The sequence below is a fragment of the Balaenoptera musculus genome, chromosome 6 (assembly GCF_009873245.2).
Source record: "Balaenoptera musculus isolate JJ_BM4_2016_0621 chromosome 6, mBalMus1.pri.v3, whole genome shotgun sequence".
NCBI lineage: Eukaryota > Metazoa > Chordata > Mammalia > Artiodactyla > Balaenopteridae > Balaenoptera > Balaenoptera musculus.
Window position 1 is genome coordinate 11478303 of NC_045790.1, and position 22769 is coordinate 11501071.

Here is a 22769-nt window from a genome sequence, read left to right on the forward strand (position 1 = left end):
GCTGTGGTGGTAGAAGGTAAGGGTCCATGAAATTGATGGCGGTTGAACAAACCCTCCTTTAAAAGGGTGAGGGCATGGAATTCGGACCCAGGCTACAAAGTGGATGAACCTTGAGGACATTCTGCTGAGTGAAGTAAGCCAGACACAGAAGGACAACTACCGTATGATTCCACCTACATGAGTTAATACATGAGGTAATGAGTTTGCTGGAATAGGCAGATTCATTGAGACAAAAAATAGATTAGAGCTTACTGGAGGTTGTGAGGAGAGGGAAAGGGGAGTTAGTGTTTAATGGAGACAGAGTTTCAGTTCGGGAAGATGAAAAAATTCCTAAGATGGGGGACAGGGTGATGGTAGCACAACATTGTGAATGTACTTAATGCCACTGAACGGCACACTTAAAAATGTGAAACAGGACTTCCCTGGTGGCGCAGTGGTTGAGAGTCCGCATGCCAATGCAGGGGAAACAGGTTCGAGCCCTGGTCCAGGAAGATCCCACATGCTGTGGAGCAACTAAGCCCGTGTGCCACAACTACTGAGCCTGCGCTCTAGAGCCAGTGAGCCACAACTACTGAAGCCCTCCTGCTTAGAGCCCGTGCTCCGCAACAAGAGAAGCCACCGCGATGAGAAGCCCGCGCACCGCAACGAAGAGTAGCCCTCGCTCGCCACAACTAGGGAAAGCCTGCGTGCAGCAACGAAGACCCAGCACAGCCATAAATAAATTTATTTTTAAAAATGGTCGAAATGGTAAATTTTATGTTATGTGTATTTTACCACAATAACAGAAATCACTCCCCGCAAAAAACGGGGGGAGGCGAGGCTGGTGGGTGGCCAGGTGGCTGGCTGTCCCGCCGTGGAGGTGTGGGGACGCAGGGCTTCCTCCAGAAGGCTTTGATGGGGAGCAGCGTTCTGCAGGGCTCCACAGACCTCTGCGCCCCTAACTGCCTCACTCTGTCACCTCCAGCCAACTGGCTGAGCGTGGGCAGGCTGAGAGGTCTGTGTCCCGGGCTCCCTGCCCCCGTTTGCTGAAGCCACCACGGATGGCCCGTCACCTCCCTGTAGGGTTCCATCTCATTTAGGAATCACCAGGGTGGTGATGACCCTCAGCTTCAGTCATGGTCTCTCTTCCTCTGGAAGGTGCAGGTGGGCGAGGTGGGCTGTGAGGACCCACCAGTGCTGGCCAAGTGGCCACAGCAAACGTGTGGCCCATGTGCCAGCCAGGTGACGAGAAGGAAGCCTTGTTCTCCTGGGACCCCCGTGCCATGCCCACACCAGCTCCAGGGCCCGGGGTGCCTGCAGACCCTCCTTGTCTTCTGATTCACTGTTCAAACCCACCAGTCCTTCTGACAGAGCTGGAAGCAGACACCAAGCCCTCCAGGGAGCTATTTTTAGGGTTCATCTGTTCTTTCTGATTTCTCCTCTAGATTCCATATTCTCCCACCCCCAGATCCGAAAAAGCTAAAGAATCTGGAAATCATGCATTATTCCCTCTGTCTAGGTGCTCTTTCTTCACTGGGCAGCTCGGTTTGCAAGCTGGGCCCTCACCCTCACCTTCCCGTACCACTCCCTCTTTCTTTCTTCCTCCCCACCCTCACCCTCTGGTTCACTAGCTCCAGAGGCAGCACAGAAAGCAAGCTATTTGTCTGACATCATCTTCTACTCCCCGGCCTGCTAAGAGTTACTCACTCAGGCAATCCCTGCTCCGCCAGAGGAGACTGTCCAATTGCCAAGCAACCCACTGTTGGCCAATCACGGAGCTTGGAGGTGATGTCATGGCAAGAGCTGAGCAGTGGTGCTGATGTGGAGAGAAGCCCAGGGTACCACTAATTGAGGGAGTGAAGAAGGGAGCAGCTCACTTCTAACTGGACTGCAGGTAAGTAGAAATAGAATGCAAATTATTTGAGGCTTTTCAGAGAAAAGAAAACAAAAACAAAAACAACCCAACAGCTGCAGAGAGGAGAAGCAAGGAGTCTGGCACCTATTGTGTTGCCTTTAGGTTTTACTCAATCAGTTAAACTTTGTCAAATCCTGGTAGAAATGGGGCGAGGTGAAAAGGATGGTGCCTGGCAGAGGGGCGAGGGTGGGTTCCAGGTGTTTCTTCTATTCTGGAGCTCAGGGGACAGAGGATGGGTGGGAATCGCCAGAGTTTCTTTCAGACCGGATGTCCACTGTGAGTTCTTTCTGCATAAAAACGTTTTGTTGCTGAGGCAGAAAGGTTTTGTTCAGAGTCTGGCTTTCCCTGGAGCGGCTCTGGCCCACCAGAGCGCTTTCAAGCTGGAAGCTGCCCCGTGGTTTACATTGCCTTTCTCAGCCACAGCTGTTCTGTCTCCTTTTCCCATTCGCATCATCCTTTGCTTTCTCCTCTGTCTGCACTGGGTTACTTTTTTTCTCTTGGTTCTAAGGGTACAATGAAATCACCATCTCTTCTCGCCCCGCCCCACCCTGAGGCCAACCTGGTCCTACCTGGGCAGGGATGGCTGGCTGTAAAGCTGCAAACTGCTGGAACCCACACCTGCCACACCCTGGTCCCTGCCTGTGACCCAGCCGCCCACCCCTGGCCAGGAGTTTAGGCATTGTCCCCACCTCATCCCCAGGAACCAGGGATTTGACAGCCAGTGACCAGCTCTGTCCCCACGTGGTGGTGCTGCCTTTGTTTTATTCCTCTTGGAAGGCACGGTCAGGTGTGAAGGAGTCTCATTGTCCTGGAAAGGGCAGGTCTCCAGGACCCTCTTGGGTGGCTCAGAAATATTCAGGCAGCACGTGTCGAAATACCTTGTGCAGGGACCCCCGTGTCTCAAGACCAAGAGAATAGTGGTGGGGGGAGCCCAGAGGTGGCCTGCGGGAGTCCTGCGGGGTGGGTGGGAGGTTGCAAGGGGATGCGGGGGAATCTGTCTCCACTGAGGCTGAGGCTCCCTCTAGGGGGAGGAAGCCTCTCCCACAGGCGGGGAGTCAGGGTGCGGGGGGTGGGGGTGGTGGGGGGATGAGATCATCCTTCAGATAAGGAGATAATCGTAGCGCTAGAGCGAGCCGTGAGGGAGCAGAGGGGAAAGGTCTGATCCACAGCTCCACAGAACAGAGCTGGAGTTGCCCGGAGACCCTGCCCCACCATCTAGGGTCAGCCAGACCCCCTCTCCTCAGCTCGTGCCACACCCTCACCTTGCCACTGGGAACTGTGCTTCCACCCCTCCTTGAAGCCCACTTACCACTGCCAGAGCCAGAGCACCTGTCAGCAGGTCCCGGCCCTTCTGGGATCCCCAGCTTCACCTAGGCTGCTTGGGGAACAGGTTTGAAGTGGGCAAGGATCCTCAACAGCTGGATGGATCCGCCACAGAGCACTTCGGGGAGTGAGTTCCCCATCACTGAAGGCATCCAAGCAGAAGCTGGATGACCACCCAGCAGGGTATCTGTAGAGGAGATTTCTGTGTTGTGTTGGAGACTGGACTAGATTAGTGTTTTTCAAACTGCAGGTTGAGACCTGTTAGTGGATTGTGAAATCAATTTTGTGGGTTGTGACTGATATTTTTTTTAGTTAAAATGGGATAAATTAGAGTAGAAAAAAAGTCAAAATACATCCCATATAGAAATGTTTCCTATACCATTTTTAGTTATATATTCTCAGTTATGTTAAATAGAAATATATTATGTTTATAAATATATTTAATAATAGTGTTATATTTATAAATAAATATGAATATATTTATGTTTATATTTCAGTTATATATATGTGTATGTATGTGTATGTATATATATGTATATACATATATATACACATATACATATATATGTCAGTATCATGACATACACCTATTGGATCATGATATAAAAGGTAGTTCTTTATTGTGGATTTCAATAAGAAAAAGGATTGAGAAACATTGGGCTAAGTAACCTCTAATTACTTTTTCTAACTATAAGACTGTAAGCCTATGGATAACTCTTACTAGACTGTGAAGTTCATTTAAAATTTAAAAAGATTTTTGATTGTGGTAAAATACACATAATGTGAAATTTACCATTTTAGCCATTTTTAAGTGTATAGTTCAGTGATATTAAGTGCTTCACATGGTTGTGCAACCATCACCACCATTCATTTCCAGAACTTTTTCACTTTCCCAAACTGAAACCCACTAAATAATAACTCACCATTCTTCTCACCCCTGCAGTCCCTGGCTACCCCATTCTACTTTCTGTCTATGAATCTGATTATTCTAGGTCCCTCATATAAGTGGAATCATAGTGTTTGTCTTTTTGTGACTGGCTCATTTCACTTAGCTGAATGTCCTCAAGGTTCACCCATGTCATAGACTGTGAACTTCTTACAAGGAGAACTGTTTTGTTCATAAGTGTCCCATGTACAAAATAAGTGCCCAGAGTCCAAGTGTTGTTTTAAATGGAAAACTGTGTCTCTTTAAGGAGAGACTTTGTTCTAAAGGACCCGTCAAAGTCAGAGAAGTCTGGTCTAATATTGTCCCTCTTGAGCAGATTGTTGGACAGACATGCTATTGCAGGTGCGGTAGCGGGAGTGTCTTGCATTTCTTGCTTCCTTATATATATCTCACTGTGGCTCAATCATAGAAATCCTAGGGCGAAGGGAGATTAGCTGCCTTCTCTCATACAACGAGGCTGCTTTAACCACACTTGCCCTGTGGGACAGAAGTAGGCTGACTGGCAAGATTTAAAATAGAGCAATCGAGCCATAAACTGAGATCCAGAGAGCGAGGTCGTGGAACAGGAAACAAGGACACGGCAAAGAAGCAGGGTAAGAGAGAGCTAAAGCGAGAGTGCCTACATGAAACCAACCATATAGAATGGGAAAATTCAGATCTTTTGTGTTCTTGATTTTAAACAATTGGGTATCTAAAAAATCAAGAGTATAACCAAAGAAAGCCTTCATTTTTCCTGAACCCCAAAGATCCTCTCTCCAGACCCCCTTGATATCTTCGTATTATTTCCTACTTACCCGGAGACTATCATTTGGAGATCCAGAATTCCCGGAGATTTTGAAATCATGAGTAGGTAGACATTTTGGGGGGTGGGGTGGGAAGGAGGATAGAAATTTGGAGGAAAATTCTAAAACATGCAATATGTAATTTTTATAATGCCATGTAGGGAACCAAACTCTCTCCTTCCCCATCCTGCCCCCCTCCCCTTTTATTTTGGCTTGGGAAATAAACATACATCATGTATAATCTAATTTGCTTATTAAATTAGAATTTGCTATATTTAGAGATGTGATTGTCTTGGAAAAGTTTACTTTTTCTGCTTTTCTTTGGGAAAGAGTAAGGACCAAAGAAAAAAAATCTCTCCTGACATTTTAAAAAAGCATTTTTCAGCGTTTTACATTTTTTGTCCCACGAGGAAGACAGGGAGACACACAGATAAAGGTACACCACCCCTGCTTTCTCACACACACCTATCTTGCTTCCCCAGCAAAGCTCACTGGTCTTTTCCATCAATCCAGACTGATCAGTGTGTGTTTACTCTCTTAGGGTCCTGCTGTCCACGGCAGGTGGTGAGAGGCAAGAGGACAGAACAGATCAGAAGGGGCAGGCATCTGCTGGGGTGGCCTGATTTATGACAGGGCACAGGCAACCTGAGAGTTCAGAGAACAAACCAGTGAATGTGAGTACAGAGAAAAGAACTGAGCGCAGACTCTGGGGTAAAAGACCTGGCGGGGAGGGGGATGGGCAGAGTGCAGAGTTCCAGTGGATCATTTGGGTGTCGGTGCCCAGAAATCCAGAACAGGTAGGGAGCAAGGTTCAGACTGAGTATGTGGAAATAGGTGGATAGACTCGGTCTGCTGACGGCACAAACAAAACTGGGCTATAGATCCCAGGACAGGTCTGTCTGTTTCCTAAACCTGCCACCAAACCAGATATGTATGGACTCAACAAAGATTCCATGAGTCCCTCCTGGAAAAAAAACTACTCCAAAAGTAGTCTAGATAATCAAAAAGTTTTATCAAATTAAAGAACTCAAGTACAAAAAGACACGCTATTGATAATGATCACCAAGAAAGAAAACTCTAGAATTTAGAGTCATTGTCTAATTATAATCAACACGTTCATAAAGCTGAATGCAAATGTCAAATATCTTGAGGCTGGGGAATAGATCTATTAAATTCATCATTGTATTTCTCCTCAGTACCTCGCCTAGTGCATATAGTAGGTTCTTCATAAATATTTGTGGAATGAATAATGCAAGAAAGAAATCAATAATGATACTCCAGAACTGAAAATCCAAGTCATTGTGACAAAATCATGTTTGTAGGGAAAGGAAGCAAAAGTATGCTAAAACTCTTATCTTATAAAGAAAATTATTAGATACTGGTTTATTCTTCATGTAATGAAATTTACATGCATACCTCATTTTATTGCGCTTCAGAGATGTTGCTTTTCTTTTACACACTGAAGGTTTGTGGCAACCCTGTGTTGTCAGATGATGGATAATTATTATTTAACAATAAAGTATTTTTTAGACATAATGCTATTGCACATTTAATAGACTACAGGATAGTGTAAACATAACTTTTATACGCACCGGGAAACCAAAAAATTCATGTGACTTGCTTTATTGCGACATTCGCTTCGCTGTGGTGGTCTGGAACTGAACCTGCTATGTCTCCAAGGTCTGCCTGTAGACATAAATGATTTTAACTTAAAGATAAAAGCAAGATGTAAAACTTACAAAGCATTGGAGAAGAATGAAAGAACAAAGAAATGAGTAATATTGCGAAAGAGAAGGGTCTCACTTTAAGGTAGCTAAATATAGGGCCAGAAACAAGGCTTTGTTCCTTCTACTTAATCTTGAGAATGACACTGGACCTCTTGGACCCTCTGAAAAAGGGTGTGAACCGGAAACGCTAAAGATCTCCATGGCTCCTCCCACTTATGGGCAGAGAGCTTGACCCCTGGAAATGTTCACAAATCTATTGCTTGTTCTCTGCTGATGTGAAAATGATTTAATTTACTACACTTGGTAGGTCATGTGTGTGCATTTTAACAGGGACTTTCTGAGGCAATGCCTGACACAAAAGAGAGCTTAATGGTGAGACTGGGCCACCCATGGTTGGGAGGCCAATCTGGCACAGGCAAGCCTTTGTGTGCCCTTCAGCCACATGCCTCAGGCAATCATTCATCTTGCTTACATTTACACTTGGCCTTGTGTCTGAGGAAGTACCATGGAACTTTGATATAAGAAGACTCTGGTTGAAATCCCATCTTTATCATTTTCTACTTATACAACTTTAAGCAAATCAAGTCACCTACCTGAATTGATCATCTGTAAAATGGGTATACTAGTATCTGTTTGATAGGATTTGGAGAGAATGAAATGATAAAATATATATGCCCAGATTACAACTATGTAAACATAATAGACGTAAGAAGAAAGCTAGAAGGAAATGCCAATAGCAAAAAGTAGTAAGATGACAGGGATTTGTTTCCTTTTCTCTGTCACATAGATGTTCTGAAATATGATATTAATATGTTTGTAATTAAAACATTATAGATAAAAGGAATAGATGCATATATATACACAGTTGAAAGTGCCTGGTAAAGTGTAAAGCACTACAAAATATTCCTGTTGTGACTCGGAGTAAGATTACAGGGACATGTTCTATATGTTGATGCTTCCAAGTGCTTTGACCCCAGGACCTCACACAGAGCTGGGTTCCAATCCCTTGCACTCCATCCAGCAACCCTGCACGGAAGCCCATGCCCCTGACTTTTACTTCTAATACATTGATTCTTCTGCATCTATTGAATGGAAAATAAAATTAGCCCAGAAAGTGCCATCACTGTGGATTATTTGGGGTTGTCCACTTTGCAGACTTAATTTTCTTCCTCTGGCTTGCCTACAGTTAGGAGGGACTCCTCAGACTTAGGCCACGAGAGCTCTGCATTTGCCAACAGGTGACACCTCCTTATTTCCTGGAAACACCATTTCTAGGAAATGAAGCTGCATTTCTCAGCATGTTAGGGACTGTCTGGGGCTCCCACCATTTCTTCCCTTTGAAGCCTCAGAAGTAAACCTCATGGGGCAGAGTGGGGTGGTGATCAGACAAGCACCAGTTCCCCAAAGTCAGTTAATGCCAAATGACGGTCAACCCTCAGTATCTGAAGGTTCCACATCCACGGACATGGAGGGCTGACTGTACCACGCCAGGGACTTGAGCATCCATGGATTTTGGTATCCGCTGGGGTCCTGGAACAGATCCCCCGTGGATCTGGAGGGATGACTATATTCTGCTTTGCCCAGTGTCCATCTGTCAATCTCAATAGTCCCTTCTTGGCCTGTGCTCTAAAATCTACTCTTTCTCCCTGTATAACATGGTCCTTGTTACTGCCAGAGAATTGCCAAAGGCTAGCAGAAACTTCCAGAGGCTCCAAATTCCCACCCAGGGGACCCATTTCATTCTTTCATTATTGAAAACCCCTGTGGTTATTTTAGGAACTAGCTGAGGGCTTGGCACAGAATTAAATATTCAATAAATATTGTGGAAGGAATGAAAACCACAATCATGAAAAAATAATTTATCTCCTTTTCTTTTTAAAAACCCAAAGAAGACGTACGGCTGCCTATCAGCGCGAAATAACCAGGTTACTATATGGACATGATATGTATGGATATGATTCTATGACATTTAAGTAGCTCGTGCAGCTTATTTCCGGTAAATATTATAATTTCAGCAGGGCTTTTAAAAAGACTGATAATTGGCATGAACCTAAAGAGCCAGCTTCCTGTACTGCTTGTGGCTAAAGCACGTGGGTCAGAACTCAGCGCTTCCATGGCCTGATTCTGTACCAGAGTTCTTTTACTGTCTCTGAACACTCTTGCCAAGGTCCACTCTATTCAAACCATTTAGTTGTGCATTAGCTTATTTTCTCTCAAAAACAGTCCACATGAAATGTAACACATCCTGATGGCATTATCTGGGCAGTGTTTGCAGTGACAAATAAAACGCTTGCTCACTTGGGTCGTGTTGGCGGTCAGAGGTGCCTCCGGAGATCAGGCTTGCACACAGTAAAAGGCCATGTGGCATCTGCGAGCTGGAGGCTCTTCTCTGCCAGCCACTGGCCACAGGAAGTGATAGCTGTTATTACTGCGATGATCCTCGGCATCACCATTTCCCCTCCTCCTTTTTATTTAAAAGATGTCAGTGGCTTCCTACTGAACAGAAGACAAAGTACAAACCCTTTCCCTGGTCTGGAGGTCTCTTCCTATTCCTGTTCCAGCAACTGGTCCCAATGCATCCTGCGTGCAGCCCAGCGGGCCCTCTCTGTTCCCCAGTAAACCTAGTCCACAAGCCCAGCACACAGTCAAGTTCCTGAGCCATTGCAAAGTTAGAGGCAAGGCAGGATCTATTATAAATTGCATCAAAACCCCATCACATTCCTACCTTTGCCACCTGAAGCTTGAGTCCTCTCACCACTGACTAGGCTGGATCAATAACTGACCACACAGGGCCTGGGCTGCCTAGGGAGGCCCCGCTTCTCGACCAACAAGTCTGCGCCCATCAGAAATGCGTGGGAGTGAGCCCTGGGCGGGGGTCGGGAAGCCACCGTCCTGAGCTCAGGCTCCGGCTCTGTGGTTCTCGGCTGAGTGACTGAGATGCCTCCACCTTCAGTTGGGGGCCCCTTTGATCTCTGCTATCGCTGGATTCAGTCAGTTTCCTGGTCTTCCTTAGGGGCAACGCAAGGCCTGGGATTGGCCTCTGCCTTAATAGAAAACGCGCAAGGAGCCTCTGGAAGGGCCTGAGGTTTGGCTCAGCAGGGGTTTTACCTGATGATGCGCTGATAGCTGACGTGTTGGCTAGAATCTCCCACTGCTGGGTCTGTCCCCATGGCCTCCCGCCTACTCTAGCTTTTATTGTCTATCAATCTTCACCTGCTGCCCTGAATTCCTGGCATTCTGTCCTCTCTGACCTTGGCAATAACACCTCTTATTGCCCTTCCCTGGCAGTTCCCGGAGTCCTCAGGCAGTCAGGCTGAGTGCTGGGGAGGGGGGTGTGACTGGTCCCACCCAATGTTGACGCCACAGGTTAATTACAGATAAAGTCAGGGTCTCTGCTGTGGCTGCCACCACCCAGGGGCTCAGGACCCCTTTGCATGGCTGGGCCTTCCAGAAGAGTCTTGCCCTCCTCCTATCCCCTTAGAGCCTTTCTCAGAATGTTCTTGTGGGTCTTGAGTGCAATAGAAATGATGTGACTATTGGCATGAGGAATTATCAGGGCACCTGTACCCACAGGTACACATACACAGATTATTTTGAGGAACAAATCAGACCACATGTAAACACTGGGAGCTGAGATGCAATGATTTGAACCCTGGCTCTGTCACTTATTGAGTGTATTAGTTTCCTGCGGCCGCTGTAACAAATTATCACAAACTTAAAGACTTAAATCAACAACAAATCCTTCTCTCGAAGTTCTGGTGTCCAGAAGTCCAAAAATGAAGGTGTCAGCAGGGCTTCACTGCCCCAAAAACTCTAGGGGAGGGTCCTTCCTGCTTCTGCCAGCTTCCGGTGCTCCAGGCATTCCTTGGCTTGTGGCAGCTTCACTCCAACCTCTGTCTCCATCTTTACATGGTCTTCTTCTCTCTGTGTATCTCTCCCCTGCATGTCATTGGATTTAGGTGCCACCCAGATAATACAGAATGATCTCGTCTTGAGATCCTTAACTTACTTAAATCTGCAAAGACCCTTTCCAAAGAAAGTCACATTCCCAAATTGCAGGGATTAGGATGTGGACATACCTTACTGGGGGACACCATTCAACCCATTACACTGAGTGACCCTGGAAATGTCACTTAGCCTCTCTGAGCCACAATTCGCACCTGTATAAAACAGGGATAGTAATTCCTACATCACAAGGTCACGATGAAAAAGTGAAATCATTTGTCACATAGTAGATGCTCTATAAATACGCATGCTTAATGATGCAGATTCCAGCCCTGTGAAGCTGAGAGATCTCAGTTGCAAATCCCTTGGCCATGCATATCTCTGCTCATCTTTTTTTTTTTTAATCGTCTTTTTTTTTTTTTTAAATTTATTTTACCTTATTTTTTGGTCACACTGCGCAGCCTGTGAGATCTTAGTTCGCCAGCCAGGGATCAAATCAATGCCCCCTGAATTGGAAGCGCGGAGTCTTAACCACTGGACCGCCAGGGAAGTGGTCCTGCCCATCTTTAGGATGTCTCCTCTTCCCTGGCCCGTCTTCCTTCTCTGTCTCTCTGACCTGTGTTCTCTACTTGATTCCTCCTGCACCTAAAACACCTAGCATAACATCTTCCATTGACGTGTAGAGAGCACTTAATACATATTTTTCATTAAATCATATCCTGAGGCTAGACTGTCTTTCCCCGAGTCCCCAGGACCATGGAGGAGACAGCACTTAGCATCCAGTCCTTCCACTGGCCACAAGAGAAGAGCTTATAAGTCAGAAGACCTGGATCCTAGAGCCAGCTCTACACCAACTAGCTGTGTGACCTTAGCTAAGAGTCTTAACATCTCAGCCCCAGGTTCTTGATGAAAAGCAAAGCTGATGATGCCTGTCTTATCAGCCCAGCCCAGCCCAGCCTCCTGCAAAGATCAACTGGGATAATGTAGGCGACCAGAACTGTAATCAGTAAAGTGCTCCATGAGTATAGGGTCTTAATTATCATTTCCAGCTCAAGCCAAAGGGCAAGGTCCCTGACTCCAGGTACCCACGCCTACAGAAAAAGCCCAGCTCAGTCCCCTTCTTTCTCAGGGTGCCTTCTCTGCCTCCTCTTTCCTTTTTGGACCCCCACTTCTGATTCATTACCCAGGTTAAGGTCTGAGGCCGTGCCCTCTCCTGGCAACGGCTCACTCCCTCTGCCAGTCACCCCATCAATCAGCCTGGACGTGAATGGGAGATGGTGTGGAACAGAGCCCATGACCAGGGCTGTCGTACCCAGGCACTTAGCCCGCATCGCTGTTTGGGGACTCGCTGGTACTACCAGGATCAACTTGACTCCGAGGAGAGAGGCCCATTGTGCTGCACTGGGAGGGGCACGACAGGGGCCTGCGGCTCCGAAGCACAAGGAGAAGCACACAGAGCCCCTGCAGGGAACAGAGCCCTTCAAGGCCGGTTGACCTGGTTGCACATCTCTGCACTTTCACTTGTTAGCTGCGTGACCCTGAGCAAGCCCCACAAACACTCTGAGCCTCCGTTCCCTCACCTGCCCGTGGGGACCACAGTCCGTACCCGCAGGGCTGGTGAGGCCTCGGAAGCAGGTGTGTGTGGTACCCGGTAGCGACCTTGTTGTAAAAAGCAGGGGAAAAGGAACTAATATTTATTAAACGTTCCCTTTTGCTGGACGCTTTTCTCGTTTAATTTGTACAACTCTGTGCAGAATTAAGATGGGGCGAGCAAGGTTAGACATGTGAAGTAACCAGTAACAGCTACGAGAGAGATGAAGTCTGTGTCTGACTCCACACCGGCCCAGCCCCAAAGCCAGAGCTGCTCCCATCCACTCCCCTGCCCATCCCCAGCCAGCACAGACCCTGGTCCCCAGAGGGAAAACACTTCAGTAAGCGGGGAAAGGGGTTCTCAGCTGCTCTCAGAGTCGCTCTGGCTCATGCAGCGGCAGGCAGTGAAGCTGTGGGCTCATGCCACCCTCTGCCGGCACAGCGACCCCTGAGAGTGGCTGTGTTTGTCAGGGTTCTCCAGAGAAACAGACCGATAGGATACACATAGAAAGAGATTTATTATGAAGGAGTGGCTCACGCAGTTATGGAGGCTGAGAAGTCTCACGATGAGAGCTGGCTGCAAGCTGGAGGCCCAGGAGGGCCAGTGGCAATCAGAAGGCCGGAGGACCAGGAGCTCCCATGCCTGAGGTCAGGAGAAGACAGACGTCCCAGCTCAAGCAGGCAGGGAAAATTCTCCCTTTCTCCGCCTTTTTGTTCTACGCCCTCAGTGGATTGGGTGATGCCCACCCTCACTGGGGAGGGTCATCTTCTTTACTCAGTCTGTCACGCAAACGCTCATCTCTTCCAGAGACAACCTCACAGACACACCCAAGGATGATGTTGACCAGCTATCTGGGCATCGCTCAGCCCAGTTGAGTTGACACAAAAATTAACCATCACAGCGGCCAAGGATCAAGTGGTCCCCATGACGGCCACTCACTGCTGGCTATTCCTCACTCCATCAGATAGTAGCTTTCAGTAGATATCTGTCACCTCCTGTCACCCAGACACTCCCCAATCTGCTCCCTCCCTGCCTCTCCTGTTTCGCCTCCTTCACACTTTCTGGTCCAGCATCAACCAGCTTGAGACCCCATAGACACCGGGCTTTCTCACCCCGACTCTTGCATGTGCTGTTCCCCTGGCAGAACGCCGTCCCTGCCGTCTCCTGCTTAATTTCGACTCATCATTCAGCAGTTCCAGTGTTGCTAACACCAGGGAGCCCCCTTCCTAGCTCCCCAGGCCTCGTGCTGAGTCTGGAGCCCTGTCTCTGAGCTCCCATAGTAATCCTGAATGCTGATTTCCATCTCTGCGCGAATCACATAATGATTACATTATTCCTTAGTATTTGTTTCTTCTCATAGGCCAGGGTTGTCTTAAAGGGGGTCAAGCAGTGCTTAGAACACTGGTTCGGGGCAGGCAAGGGGGAAGAGAGTGACGGGGCAACTGAAGAGGTATTTTGACATCTTCTGTCCAATGTCAGAATGCTCTGGGCAGGAAGGTCCGGGCTGGGTGTAGGGAGGAATTCAGGACACAGAGTTATTTTGCAAATACCTCCCAGGCGATTCTGGCTTAGGGTTTGTTTCTCACCTTAACCTTTCCTTTGGACCAGGCCACTGAGCTGCATAGGGAGACAGATGAACATCCATTGATACATTCAGTTTGGGGAAACCCATGTTTGAGACTCAGGGGGTCTTGCGATTGGGAAACCAATTATGAAATTATAAACTTCTCAATTATGAAATTTTCCACGTTCAGTGCTTGGAAACTGAACTTGACTGAGTGACGTGGAAGAAGGGGGGTGGGTCGGTGTTTGGGGAAGGGAGAGTCAGCCTGAAGGTGGGGGCAGATGAGGTACCTCCTGGGATTTCCTCCCCAGTTGTGTAAAGACCTTCCTTATGCGAATAACCTGTCAGCTAAAACGATCTGCTTTTCGGATTTGTGACAGTGTCCTGAGCTGGTGGCAGACCTGCCCTGACTTTCACTAGGACTCACCTCTCACATTCCAGAAAACATGACCCTCGCAGGTAGGTACAAAAACCGTTTATGTAATGGGGCACTGCAGCATAGGGTATTTCTGTACCTGCATAGATGTACTTACATGTGCATAGAAAAGACAAAAGGCTGACAGGAAATACACCTAAGGGTTAAAAGAGGTTATCTTTGGATGAGGGGTGGGATCACAGCTGAGCTCTTCTTCCCTTTACTCATCTGCACTTGTTTTTAAAAAAGTCTTTACAATGCCCATGTATCATTTTTGCAGTTAATCCTGTTTTCAATTTGTAAAAGGAAATGAGGGGAGAGCTCAGGGCAGTAGGGATGGGGGAGGGGCCGACAGGAGCACACACCAGGGCCCAGAGGAGGTGGGTTGGACTGGACCCAACAAATCAGCTCTAGAGAATTCCCTGGTGGTCCAGTGGCTAGGACTCAGCGCTTGCACTGCCAAGGGCCTGGGTTCGATCCCTAGCCAGGAAACTAAGATCCCGCAAGCTGTGCGACGTGGCAAAAAAAAAAAAACAACAAAAACCCAATAGATATCAGCTCTAACTCGTGACCTCCCAGTTTCCAAATCCTCCCCAAACACTGAGAGACCAAATGGGGGTGGGGGGACCCCTCCAGCCCTCATGGACACCAGCCCCACTGGCTTTGACCACTGCACTGGGATGGTCAGGGAAAGCTCACAGCCTGACCTTGTCACCCAGGGAGAGGCAGGACCGCAGGGATGGCAGTGGCCTTCTTTACCCTCAGGGAAGCACTGCCAAGTACTCTGAGAATGGAGTGTGGGTTTCCTCCGTCCTGGAGCAAAAGGAACACAATGTCCTGGGCACGTACGGGGACATAGAATGTGAGGTCCAGGGTGCCGGTGGGGGCGAGGGCACTGGCGCTTGGGGTCCATACCTGCAGGCATTTTGCGTTCAGTACCACAAAGGGAGATGATGTGCTGGAGAGAAGATGGGGTCCTCTGGGTGCCCTGGAAGGCACAGGTGGACGGAAGTGGGTCCAAATCACACACAGGGATCCTGAACGGGGCTGCTCAGGGCAAAAGGGGCTGGATCTCCAGCCAAGGGGTGGATTTGGGTGGTTTGGGTGCCTCTGTGGAGCTCGGCGACCCCCCGCTGCTCAGGCACCCACACTTGCATGGGTGCTGGCTTCTGAGTCTAGGAAGGGGGTCGCCCTCTTCACCTGTCGGGTGTTTCCACAGCCTACAAAGAGAAGATGAAGGAGCTCCCGCTGGTGTCCTTGTTCTGCTCCTGTTTCCTGGCAGACCCCCTGAATAAGTCATCCTATAAATATGAAGGTACGTGAGGGTCACAGTCGGGAGAGGAAGGACGGAAGCTTCCTGTAGCTTGCATCCAGGAGGCCAGCACCTCCACCGCAGTTTCCTGAAAATCTCCTCCCTACATCGCATTCTCTTTCCCAGAGCCAGTAAAATCACCACAGCTGATTCTGAGGGTCTAAGTTCCACGCGAAGGTGGGCGTGGGGCTGCAGCCTGGGGTACCGGACAGCAGCTGGGGGTCTGAGTCAGACCCTCTGCAGAGTGCCCTCGATCTCAGCTTTTGTTCATGCGTGTAACAGATGGGTGCCGTGGAGGACGCAGAGGCCGAGTAGACAGGGGGTCTGCCCTCGGGGACACCTAGCCTAGAAGGGGGACAGTCATGGTGTAAACGAGCCGCCCACAGGTCTCCTCAGTGAAGGATCGAGAATGCTCTGAGCAGGTCCAGATGTGGCAAGGGACTTCCGCTCTTCAGCCACCCAAGGAGGCTCAGGGATCGCTATGCCATCTGATCCCTGTGACAGGTCCCAGGACACTGGCAGGGAGCACTGAATGGCCACGTCCTGATTGGAGGTGGTGGTCAGGGAATAGGTCACCTCTTAGTTTCCTGGGGCTTCAAAGGAAAGGATGGGTTTGGTCTGGAAATGACAGGTGGGAGTGCTTGGGTCACCTGAGATTGTTTTTTCTGTTTAGGCTGGTGTGGGAGACAGTGTAGGAGAAAAGATGAAAGCCAGCGGAGAGACAGTACTGACTGGAGAGAAAGAAGAGAGCAGGGTAGGAGGGGGCGGGGGGAGAGGTGTCCGAAGCCTGAGCCATCGGATCGGTAGTGGGGCGAGGAGTGGACGGGAGGTGGGTGGTAAGTAAACGCCTCAGTGTGTGCCAATATGAGCAAGAGCTCAGCTACTGGAGGAACCTTGTCAGAAGCAGAAGCAAAGCCAGTTGCTACAGCCATTATTAGAAATCCCTTATCCTGGGGCCCCTGCTCTCAGAGTCTGAGACCTTCCTGTGGCTACCGACTCCTTCAGCCTCATCAGAGCCCAGCGACGTTTGGTGCCATGTTTAGGACAGACCCAGAACCCTGGTCATTGGTCTGCCTTGGGGACCCCAGACCTCCCATGTATGTGTGCATGTGTGCATGCTTTAGGGGGGGCCTCATATGGTCTTCAGGGGGTGAGCAGCCCCTTTTCTGCTCTCTGCAGCAGACACGGTGGACCTGAACTGGTGTGTAATTTCCGACATGGAAGTCATCGAGCTGAACAAATGCACCTCTGGCCAGTCCTTTGAAGTCATCCTGAAGCCACCCTCCTTTGATGGGGTGCCCGAGTTCAATGCCTCCCTCCCCAGGAGGCGAGACCCATCGCTGGAAGAAATCCAGAAGAAGCTGGAAGCGGCTGAGGAGAGAAGGAAGGTCAGTGCTGTCCTGTTTTCCCCTCTGTCTGAGCGTGAGGGGGAGGATGTTGAGGAAGACAGGCGGTGGCTCTGAGCTGGGGGGTCAGGTCACCACCAACCGACAGATATTTAGGCAGCTCTTCCAGGTACCGGACAGAGAATGAGACACCATTGAGGGTAACAAGGAGCTAAAAGCCCCAGGTCTCTAGGAGTTCGGTTAGGGGGATAAGTCACTGAATTATGTAACTCCCAGAGGTGACCTTATCATGACAAGGTAAGACATTGACCAACACTGTGGATTTAGGGAAAGGCTAGACAATTAAGGAAAGGGGTCCTTAATTGGGGGAGGGGGAAGAAGGTCATGGCATGGTATACCTTCACCCCTTGGTGTGCCTTCCTTGCTTTCTATGGATTCGTATGGCCCAACTCTTATGCCATTTCTGTGTAAGCTTTCCTTCATCTTTGAAGCTGAAAATTATCACCCTTGAATTCCTAGAGCACTTCTTTTCTATCTCTCAAGGCATATGTCGCATGCTAGCCTGGGTTAGAGTTATTTATACATGTCTTGTCTCTAGTAGACTTTTTTCTTTCCCAAGTTGCTGGAATAGTGCCTGGTACTTAGTATCTGGCCACTCCATATTTGTGAATGAATGAATGAATGAATTATGGCAAAGAGGACCGAGGGTCCAGTGGGAGAATCCAGGAAGTGTCCTTGCTTCCTGCCCACGGGCCAGGCAACCAGGCTCAGGGAGACGTGTGTTCTGAGTGTGGAGTTCTTAAGTCATGATGCTAAGAACACACCACGGCATGCTCACCCTCAAGGGCCTCTTTCTCCCTTCATGCTCCACTAGTACCAGGAAGCTGAGCTCCTGAAGCACCTGGCAGAGAAGCGAGAACATGAGCGGGAGGTGATCCAAAAAGCCATTGAGGAAAACAACAACTTCATCAAGATGGCAAAGGAAAAACTGGCTCAGAAGATGGAATCCAATAAGGAGAACCGGGAGGCCCACCTTGCCGCCATGTTGGAACGGCTGCAAGAGAAGGTAAGTGGCCTTGGATCAGAGAGGAGACTCTTGGGACCTGTTCTTCCTTCCACGGCAAGTATAATGGACACGCAGATCATTTCAGGGAGCAAGCAGCCTCAGGCAAGAATTCTGTTAGGCTAGATCCTTAGAGAGTTCCAAGGGATGATTTGGGAAGTCAGAGGCAAGAAACATGAACCGAGCTTTGGAATTCCTTGGGTGACATGCTGCCCAGCTACACAATCGAAATTTCTCATTGTCTGAGGGAGATCAGACCTCTTATCTTCTAGAGAAAGCCTGCCTAATGCAGGGGAGTAGGGATGAACAGGCAGTTATACATTCCTGACTTCATCCTTGAGTGGACCAATTTGACTTAATGAAAGATGCTGACTTGAGCTCTTGGCTCTAAGCCAAGGGCATGATGAGCTGAGTTGCCCGTCGAGCAGGAAACACAATCCTCTCCAAATCTCTTGATATGGACTGAGTGAGTCACTGGTCTTTCCAATATTCTGCCTTTTGTCAATAAACCAAATGGTGTCACCTGAATATGAGAAACGTGAGAGACTGGGGTTGGTCCCACGTGTCAGTGGAATAACAGCCCGTTCTGCTGAGAACACACTGGCCTCGTTTCCTGAGTCCCACGGCTGCCCCCGTTTCCCCTGCGGCTCCTGGGAGAGCTCCAGCTCTGTGTTTTATTTCCAGGCGCCGCCTGCTGCGCGGTGACTCCCGGGACCCGATCGGTGGCCTCGTCCCATGGTGAGCTGCGTGGTCCCTGCTCCTTTCTGCCCAACCACCTAGAGTCTCAGGCCCTTGGCAAAGCTACTACAAAGATCTGGTTTCTTCACAGGGGATCTGGATGTGGTGTAGGCCCAGCAGCTGGCCAGCATGGGGCAGGTCCTCCGCTCTCTTCCTCCATCCTTCTAGAGGCAGCAAGGCCTCCATCAAGTATCACATGGGAGGGAAGTGTTCCGGGTCTGAGTTCAGGCTTCCCCAGTTATTGAGGGATGGGTAGGAGCAAACTCTTGCAGGAAAAAAAAAAGTAGGGATTGGGATAGGATGGGGCATGGGTTCTTAGGCTAAACCCAAGGGAAATATTGAGGCTAGAGCCATGATATGGGATTTGAAAAACTGCAAAACACTTTTATTTCATCATACCCCTATCCTCACAATGAGGTAAGCAGGATGGGTGTTATCCTTATTTTACTGATGAGGAAACCATGTTAGAGGAGGTCAAATGACTTGTCCAGGGTCACACAGCCACTAAGCAGTGGAGCTGGGACTAGAGCCCAGTTCTCTGGATATGAGGCCAGGTGGCTCTTTTTTTCTTCCTTTCTTTCTTTTTTTAAAAATTTGGCCGTGCCATGCGGCATGTGGGATCTTAGTTCCCCAGTCAGGGATCAAACCCGCGGCCCCTGCATTGGAAGCACGGAATATTAACCACTGGACCGCCAGGGAAGTCCCAGGTGGCTCTTTCAATGCTTGTTTCAGGGAGACCAGCCCACAATCATCCTGCCAGCCTTTTGTCAGACAGGGAGCCACTGGAGGCCAAGGAAAGGGAGTCCAGAAACCTAGGGTTCTGTTCAGTGAGCTCACTTGGGAATAGAGGTAGATTCTGAGCTGGAGAGATTGGGAAGGTCCACAGTCTGGAGGAAGAGCTTTGGAAGTGAGATAAGCCTCAAAGAAACAAGATGTCAGAGCAGACATTTGGGTGAGCTTCACTCCTCTGGAATCTTGACCACTCTTCACCTTTGCCCAACGATGAAGGCAGGAGGTGGGATGAGAGACAGGTGTGTGCTCTGCCCCAGGCCAGGGACACCTATAACGATGTCTCTTTGTCAGTACTTGTGTGAATCACTGGCCATCCGCACCAGACTCACTTGGTGTAAAGTTTAAAACTACAGATACCTGGACCCTACTCCAGACCAACCAATCCCGGCTCTCTAGGGATGCTGCCTGAGGACCTCAGTTTAACAAGCTTCTCAGGTCATGCTGATGCACAGCAAGGTTGAGAACCACTGCCCTAGACGTACCACTCCCCACACTTTCCCCAGGGACATGGAAAGTTCTCGGGCCTCTCCAGGGACAGATCTGTAGTTTAAGGTACATCCTGGGACCCTGGGCTGCCTCAGTGGGTCTCCCCCAGGCTCACCCATACCTGGATGTGATGATATCTGGGTGGATGCCAGGCTCTGGCAGAGACGGGATTTACTGAGCACCTAGCATGCACAAAGTGCCATATGAGGAACTGGGAGATACAAAGAGGAAAAGACGTGCTCCCTGCCCACAAGGAGGACCCAGACGTCTTCACCATGAGCAGGGATGTAAGGTAGACCGAGATAAGCCCTAGAAGTGAACACTAAAATCACAGAATTCTAGAGGTAAAAGAGCTTCCCATCCATGCCCCTCCATTTCAATACCAGAGAACGGAGCCTGACGGGTGAAGTGAGCTGGTCAAAGTCACACAGCTGGTGGGCGTTTGAAGTCAGATCCTATCGTTTGGTTTGATGATGCTGGGACACAAAAGAGGATTCTTTTACCACACTTACAAAAAAAGCCACTTTGTGGAGCTGGACATTTCCAGAAGTTCTTTAGTCGATTTATACTTCACAAGCCCTCACCTTCGTCAGGGGGCTTAAGACAACCCTCGCGAAGGAGATGAGCAGGAAACACAAGGGCAGTCCAGCTGCCTGTGTGCAGGGCCCACCTGCAGTGAGTTCTACCTGCTCTTCTGGCACAAGCTACATGGAGCTACTCCTTACATTAAGTCAAGCCGTGTAATGAGTGCAGCCCCCAGACGGCCAGGTAAGGGCGGCGGAGGCTGGTGGCCCCTGCCAGGTGGGTTCCCCCGGGGAGGCTGTGTCTAGTCAACGAGCATCCAGGGGCCCCACCAGCAGGCTCGCTCACCTGCCTCCTGCCAGCCTCACCTGCCACCTTCTGCCCCTTCTCAGGACGCCTTTGCAGACCCTGCTCGTCACTTCCTGTGGTGGCCCGTGGTGGCCACACTCTTTGCTTTGGCTCTCCTGCCCCTCGGCCTCCCTTTATCCTGGGGAAGCCCGTGTGACCTGTCCTTTTCCCTCCCTTCCTTCCCAGGACAAGCACGCGGAGGAGGTGCGGAAAAACAAGGAGCTGAAGGAGGAGGCCTCCCGGTAAAGCCCAGAGGCAAAGAAGTTTCCAGAACGGCCGGACAGCTCCAGCGGCTCCGCAGTTCCCGAGGCAGCCTCGCCCGCCGCTGGCTGCTCTCCCAGCACTGGGGTTTGGGGGGAGGGGGGTGGCCAGGGGCGTTTCCTCTGCTTTTGGTGTTTGTACATGTTAAGAATTGACCTGTGAAGCCATCCTATTTGTTTCAGGGGAACAATGATGGGGTGGGAGAGGGGAGAAAAGGAGCCGAGGTTTGGAAAGGGAGATGGAGGACTCGTGGGCATTTGCTACCCAGCCCAGGGCAAGTCCTCGGCTTTTCTTCACAGTGAGCATCGGGGCACCGCCTTGAGGGAAGTTAAAATCAGGCGGTAGAATTCCGAGTGAAGGGCGGAGTCCTGGGTGGAGCGAGGGCTGCAGGGCGTGGCCGGAGACGCCAGCAGGGGGTGTGGGGGGGGCCCTGCGGCTGGGGGATGAGGTCTGAGTGTGTGTGTGTGGGGGTGTGCGCGTGCGTGTGTCCGTGCGTGTGCGTGTGTGTGTTTTAACCATCATCTTTTGATCATCATGACCAATAATGAAACATTTACTCCAAGTCTCCGGTTTTTTATTTCTTGAATTTGTCCTTTGTGTAATTGATAGAACGTTCTTGAATTTGGTTTCTGCCCATCAGGTGCCAGATGCCCCTTTTATTCCTTAGTTGGACCAGCAGGGTATCTGAGGTGCTGGGTGAGGAGGGTTGAAACACGCCAGCCTTCTTTTTACCACCCCGCCCCCCGCCCCCCGTCCCCCGCTTGTGGGCTGCCCCGTGTTGGACTGAGTGCACTGAATTGGTAAGAAAACAAATCCAATTTTCCTTTGCATGGATTGACATTCTAATGTGGTCCCCAAGACGCAGAGGAAGAAGGAAGTCCTCACTTTAGGGGTGTGGGATGCTAGGTGGTCACAAATAGCGAGCTAGTGAGGAAATAAAACGTTTGTTAGTGGAAAGCAGAGGGGATCATTTCAGACCCAGCAGTCATCCCTTTATCCAGAACGCCAAACCACGGCTGGGAAAGGAGTCTCCCTCCTCCTATCCCTGCAAACAGGAGTGGGGTGGGGGCAGCCTGTGTGAACAGGATCCCAGGGCACCTCCCCACCCTGCCCCTCACACTGTAGTTTTGTACAGCTTTGTAAATAAATCGTTTGGTATTGCTATCCCCCCCACCCCCACTAGTGATACTGCAATTTAGCTTCATTTTAGAGTAGGATAACAGGAGGGATCAGAGATGATGATGATGATGATGGTGGTGGTGGTGGTGGCAGCTAACACATAGGCAACATTTACTAGATGCCTGACAATTTTCTGAGTCAATATATATATATATACTCACTTAATCCTCACAACAACTCTATTATCCCATTTTGCAGACAAGACAACTGAGGCTTAGAAAGGTTAAGTAACTTGCTCAAGGCCACACAGGTTGTAAGTGAGAGAACAAAGACGTCAATTCTGGTGTTTTGCTTCCAGAGTCCAAGTTCTTAGCTCCGGCACTGTGCTGCTTCTCAACACTCTGGAACTAGGATATAAGTCTTAGGACAGTGTTCCTCAGACTGTGAGTTGTAACTCATTGGATTGTGAAATCAACTTAGTGTGTGCCACCCAAATTTAATTTTTTAAAAATAGGAATAGAAGAGAATTTAAATGGAAACGGAAATAGAAAATAACATATCAAAGTGATTCCAGGCAGTAACAGAGATACTGTTT

At 49.3% G+C, this 22769-nt stretch overlaps 1 protein-coding gene across 3 annotated transcripts; it reads left to right on the plus strand.

Moving 5' to 3' along the window:
- Positions 1-1784: 1784 nt before the first annotated feature.
- STMN4 (stathmin 4) lies at positions 1785-21618 on the plus strand. 3 transcript variants are annotated; one of them, XM_036855716.1, is made up of 7 exons: positions 1785-1873; positions 14153-14231; positions 15407-15502; positions 16173-16253; positions 16679-16887; positions 17720-17911; positions 20981-21618. In XM_036855716.1, exons 2-7 carry the CDS (start codon positions 14219-14221, stop codon positions 21038-21040), a joined length of 651 nt encoding a protein of 216 aa, XP_036711611.1. In that variant the 5' UTR covers positions 1785-1873; positions 14153-14218; the 3' UTR covers positions 21041-21618. The 3 variants fall into 3 exon arrangements, with proteins under 3 accessions (XP_036711611.1, XP_036711612.1, XP_036711610.1); XM_036855717.1 differs by lacking the exon at positions 20981-21618 and adding an exon at positions 18593-18647; XM_036855715.1 differs by lacking the exon at positions 16173-16253.
- The last annotated feature ends 1151 nt before the right edge of the window (positions 21619-22769 follow it).